This window comes from Aulonocara stuartgranti (assembly GCF_965226115.1).
Source record: "Aulonocara stuartgranti genome assembly, chromosome: 5".
Classification (NCBI taxonomy): Eukaryota; Metazoa; Chordata; class Actinopteri; order Cichliformes; family Cichlidae; genus Aulonocara; species Aulonocara stuartgranti.
In genome coordinates, this window is record NC_138943.1 from 34904026 (window position 1) to 34910025 (window position 6000).

Sequence of the window (6000 nt, forward strand, 5' to 3'; positions counted from 1 at the left end):
ATACTTTCTTTTGAGATTATTTTTACAATTTGACTTTCAGAACTCCCTGGGTTGTGCGCAATCTGTGATGGGCTTGTTTGGAATAAATCCTCCTTTATTCAAATAACACTTTCTCAGGCTCTTCACAGAAGAAGAATCCTCACATAAGCATGTGCTACCATTTTGAACCAATGTACACATTTACCATCACTAACCCAACTAGGACCTACATTGGATGCCCACCCATATGGATTTGATGTTAGAAACGCAAGTGGGTCCCATATATACTAAACAATCTTGAGCCCATGTAAAATATATGCCCATATTAATTTAACACAACCCATTTGGGGCCCACATAGACATGTTTTCAGGGTCTGACTTGCATTTGCCCATGTGTGACACATATAGTTTGACCAGGTGGGCCCCACCTATGTCATCAGTACCAAAAAATATATACCGATTACCTCACTTTGCCCCACCTGGGGCACACAGCAAATGCTTTTCTTTAAATGACTGTGTTTGCCCATGTCTAACCCAGGTGAAAAACCCAAGTGGGTCCTACGTGTGTTTCCCATTTTGAAACAAGTGAAGTGTTTCCCATGTTTGACCCAGCCAGGACCTACTATATGTTTCCACTCGGTTTTGCCCATATGGCTTTAATGTGAGAAACCTAAGTGGGTCCCATATATACTAAACAATCTTGAGCCCACATAAAATATATGCCCATATTAACTTAACATAACCCATATGGGGCCCACATAGACATGTTTTCAGGGTCTGACTTGCATTTGCCCATGTGTGACCCATATAGTTTGGCCAGGTAGGCCCCACCTGTGTCATCAGTACTAAAAAATATATACTGATTACCTAACTTTGCCCCACCTGGGGCACACAGCAAACGCTTTTCTTTAAATGACTGTGTTTGCCCATGTCTAACCCAGGTGAAAAACCCAAGTGGGTCCTACGTGTGTTTCCCATTTTGAAACAAGTGAAGTGTTTCCCATGTTTGACCCAGCCAGGACCTACTATATGTTCCCACTTGGTTTTGCCCATATGGCTTTCATGTGAGAAACCCAAGTGGGTCCCATATATACTAAACAATCTTGAGCCCACATAAAATATATGCCCATATTAACTTAACATAACCCATATGGGGCCTACATAGACATGTTTTCAGGGTCTGACTTGCATTTGCCCATGTGTGACCCATATAGTTTGACCAGGTGGGCCCCACCTATGTCATCAGTGCTAAAAAATATATTGATTACCTAACTTTGCCCCACCTGGGGCCCACATAGACATGTTTCAGGGTCTGACTTGCATTTGCCCATGTGCGACCCATATAGTTTGACCAGGTGGGCCCCACCTATGTCATCAGTGCTAAAAATATATATTGATTACCTCACTTTGCCCCACCTGGGGCCCACATAGACATGTTTTCAGGGTCTGACTTGCATTTGCCCATGTGCGACCCATTTAGTTTGACCAGGTGGGGCCCACCTGTGTCATCGATACTAAAACATATATTGATTACCTAACTTTGCCCCACCTGGGGCACACAACAACAGCCTATCCTTAAATGACTGTGTTTGCCCATGTCTATCCCAGGTGGAAAACCCAAGTGGGTCCTACATGTGTTTCCCATTTTGGACCAAGTTAAGTGTTTCCCATGTTTGACCCAGCTAGGACCTACTAAAAGTGCTCACTTGGGATGGCCCATATGGGTTTAATGTGAAGAACCCAAGTAGGCCCCATACAAAAAGCCCAGTTTGAGCCCATGCCCACATGGTACCCATCCAGCCCGAACAAAAACCAGGTGGGGCCCATATATACATGTTGGCTGGGTCCCTGTCGGCTCGTAGCCGAAAAATAGCTTTACTTTGTTGTGTGGGTCAACTTTTCTTGCGAGAGACAGAGAGAGGCGTTGAAAGGCTGCTCCAACGGAACTTATTGTTTTCGGAGGAAAACACGAACACGGTGTACAGTCGAGTCTTAATAGCTTACTTACAACTGGGCTCGTCAGGCACTCTTCTTGGCTGCAGTGGTTATTATTATATTTACATGCTTCCAGCTCCCGTTTTTGCTCGATGACAACTCGTAGTTTTCCACTCCCCTTTTTCTCCCTCCTCGCGCTCACAGACCCATAACGTGTATGGCAGTCCATTCTCCCTGCAGCACGGACTACACTGCCCATGATGCTACATTCTTTAGAGCTATGCTTGTAGCATTCTGCCTGTTAGCTTAGCACAACAACAACAACAACGAAAAGGCGCTCTCTCACCCAGGAAACACACAGTCGCAGAGAGAGAGAGAGAGAGAGCGTCGCCCTGTAACCATGGCAACCGTAACGCTGCCGCCTGGAACAAAGAACGTAGCTGTCAAACAAACCCAAACAGTCCTGACCCGCAATAATATGAAACAGGAAAGTACCGCAGTGTAATCCATTTATTTCAACAAAGTAACTGTATTCTGAATACCACCTTTTTAAACGGTAACTGTAACGGAATACAGTTACTCATATTTTGTATTCTAAATACGTAACGGCGGTACATGTATTCCGTTACTCCCCAACACTGAACTTAACCTAACAACTTTTTGAATCCACCAGTTTACATTGTTTATTACAATAACTCATATAAGTAAGGGACCATAACAAGAGATCTCATCAGGCACTGTCAAAGATTTATCCACAGTAAATATTAGCAGTCTCATTCAGTGGGCTTTATCTCTGGTTAGTCTCCTGAACTCTATTTTCCAGAAGTATCTCAGCAGGTTTTCATCAGCACATAGTCAAAAACGTTTAATGTTATTTTGCATCTCACTTTTGGTTGTTTTTGTTTCTCAGACCTTTTCTAGCACACAGCACTTCAAAAGCCAAAACAAGTTCATACCGCACATCCCACAATATCTTATAAATGATTAACAAGAAAGAAAAAGTATGCAAATCAAATTTTACTAAAATAATGTTTATCACTATAGTATCATAAACTCTGTTCAAAGGGTATGTACATTTTTTTTACTTTGCTGTACTAGCAAATATAAAGAAGTTGGTGCTATATAAATGTAACTTTTGAAGGTACAGAGTATTAGGCCTCTGTATTTTGTGAGGTGAGTGGTAGCTGGAGGTTGCCAGGCTTGGATAAACTCTCCTGAAACAATGAACAACTGGGTTGTAAAATATTTATGAAAGATCTTAAGTACTGCAGAGAGGTCATCCACAAATCTTAAAGAGCACTGCAGTAAGAAAACAGCCAATCACTGACCCTGAATCAGATGTCTACACTACTAATGGGCAGATAAAGTCAGATGTTGAGGTTTGGTCAGGTCGCAAAATCTCTCTCAATTCTGACATACTTACCTTCGCTACAGCAAATAATATTAAATATATTAAGTGCATTACATAACAAAATCATAATACTTTCTGGGATTATTATTAATAAATATTCTGGTTCCACTGAACAATAGTCTGTAGCTGTTCTTATACTCAAATTTACTGGGACTACCAACAATATCTTTCAATGCTCGTTTCTGCCACTATTAGCCTATTTATTCTACTGGATCTAAGCTATAACTTTTATTTCACCACTTCTTATATTCTAAAACATTTTGAGAGTAATGAAAACAGGTTTATGAACATTTTTCAGTGTGATATAGAAAGGATAGTAAATCCATGGGTTTCATGGCAGTAGGAGCCTTGGCTCCTTCATCCTGTTCATGGGCAGAGTTGTGCCTGCAAGTCCAAAGACAGTAAATATCTGCCAGGAAGAGCTGGAACAATGTCCCTGGTCCAAATGGTTTTGGAAGGTAGGTGTGAAAATGTACTGAATCTGAGTTCACATTCAGTTTCCTTTAAAGTAGGTTCACTGGGAAAGTGTTTCACTAAAAACTTTGTTGTGGAGTTGTCCAGATAGTGGCAGAGCTAGATTTCAACTAATTCGCAAACACTTGTGTCATTACACTTTAGGCATTTGTCCTGCATTAACTGGGAAAGCTCAACAAACCTGAGAAAGAAGGGGTCAGAATCCTGATACTGTACATAACTACAGTTAGGAAAAGGAAACCCTGCTTATACAAAAAGAAAGATGTAAGACTAATCAATGACAGAAAACACAATACAGAGATGCCCTGACAAGTATGTCTCAATAACCATGTGACTAATTAACTAATTATGTGGCTAATAAACAAAATAGCTAATTCACTAGCTACATAAATATCCACGCTCTGAATATAATCCAGTAAAGTATTACATCTTTACCTCAACTTATTTAAGAAAACAATAAAAAAAAAAAGAACTATTTTTGATATGACATTGGAGTACTGTTAGTCTTACAATACCCTGGTTGAAAATGGTGTAACATACATGCGTACTGAAGTTGAGTTTCCATGTTCTGCTGTCTGCCCCCCCCCCATCCCCCAATATTATAGGTTATATTACAGGTTATTTTTTAGAGTTTAAGATAAATACCTTAACTCCACCAACTTGTAATTAAAAATATAAAATCAACCTCTGCTGGGCTATTATCATCCTATGTGACCAGCTGTTTACAGGAACAATGTCATGTGCTAATCACTTTTGTTTTTCAAGACCTCAACCGTGCACACACAAAAACAATCATATGACCACTGGGTTCAAAAACACACGGGTCCAAATAAAACAGGGGCGGGCGAGACAAAAGCACCGTGGCAGTTCTATAACCATGCTGTCCTGGGAAAAAAAGTACATGAGCTGGTTTTTAAGCACTTAAAGCAATTAGTGCAGAGGATGGAGCCAGCTGAGCCATTGATTACGGTTATTTATAAACCTGACAGCACCCTGATGAGGAGACAAAAACTAGCTGCTCTGTCTTTCTCTCCGCTCTTCCTTTTCTCTCCACCTTCCACCATTCTTTTCCACCTCTGTGCACCTTTTCCACATCTTTGCCCCTCTATCACCTCGTGTTGTGTTTTTTTTCTGCTTCTTCTTGCTCTCACAAGATTTCAGCGCCCGTCGTATTTTCTTCTTTGCCTCTCTGTCAACTCTACTTGATGGATCACTCTCACGCACTTCTATGCTATTTAAAAAAAGAAGAAGAGAGAGGTAGAGGAGTAAGCTGAGTAGGTGAATTCCCTTACAGACAAAGAAAAATGTATTTCTGCTTTTCTTTACCACAAACCAATACTCCCTTAGGTCTGGCCTTGGGCCTTGCAGGAATCTGGGAATGGCATGAGACAAAGCAGCAACAACAGCCCCTTAAACAAGTCTGGACATTCTTAGAAGATTGTCTTGCATGCAGGTATGCCTGGATGGGTGTCACAGAGTGGGAATGGAGGCATCTAATCTATTCCCAGGCTCTGAAGCCTGCAGGCCAGCAACAACAGGGGCATTATGGTCAGACCCCAGCTTCACAGAGCTGTGCCACAGGGTCCGGTTTGGAGGTAGAGGGAAGAATGTGCATGTTTGTTTGGAGGTGAAGGTAGAGACGAAGATGTGTATATAAAGCGGAGGAGAAGAGTGAAAAGGATCATGGAAGTATGTATAAAATTTCAGAAATTGGATACAAATTTCTCAGAATGAAGAAACAACAGGAGGAAATATTAAAAGGACAGAGTAGATCTTGTATGTAGAATTACATCCTTTAGTTTTTAGACAATTAAACATTATTTTCCTGTAATTTTGCCCCTGTACACCTCCATAGATTATTTTAACTCAAGCAACCAAGCTGTGACTGAAGTCTAGACTTGTTAAACCTCTCTATTTCAAGGGATTTCCCAAAGTATTGCATTTAGTGTTTAAGAATAACAGATATTTTTATACACAATCAGGAGTTCAAACGTAACTGGAAAACTGGCCATCAGGCGAGGTCAGTTCATTATTCCCTGACAATTTAAGAAGATTAAAGATCCCAACTGTTGAACTTCGATTTCGTAGCTTTTCACTGGAACTCTTAATTTAAGGGTCCAAAGAGACAAAAGTCAAAGTTGGCATGACTAAGTTGAAAAACCAAAATAAACCAAAATAAGAGATGGAAAAATGTCAGGCAT

The 6000-nt window shown here is 40.7% G+C and overlaps 1 protein-coding gene across 1 annotated transcript in view; it reads right to left on the minus strand.

Moving 5' to 3' along the window:
- The window catches only part of slc45a3 (solute carrier family 45 member 3), a 131066-nt gene extending 128744 nt beyond the window's left edge, over positions 1–2322 (minus strand). The window contains exon 1 of the mRNA XM_082533579.1: positions 1988–2322. Coding sequence (XP_082389705.1) covers positions 1988–2173 — 186 coding nt within the window. The 5' untranslated portion in view covers positions 2174–2322. The remainder of the gene's footprint in view (positions 1–1987) is intronic.
- Between the last annotated feature and the right edge of the window lie 3678 nt (positions 2323–6000).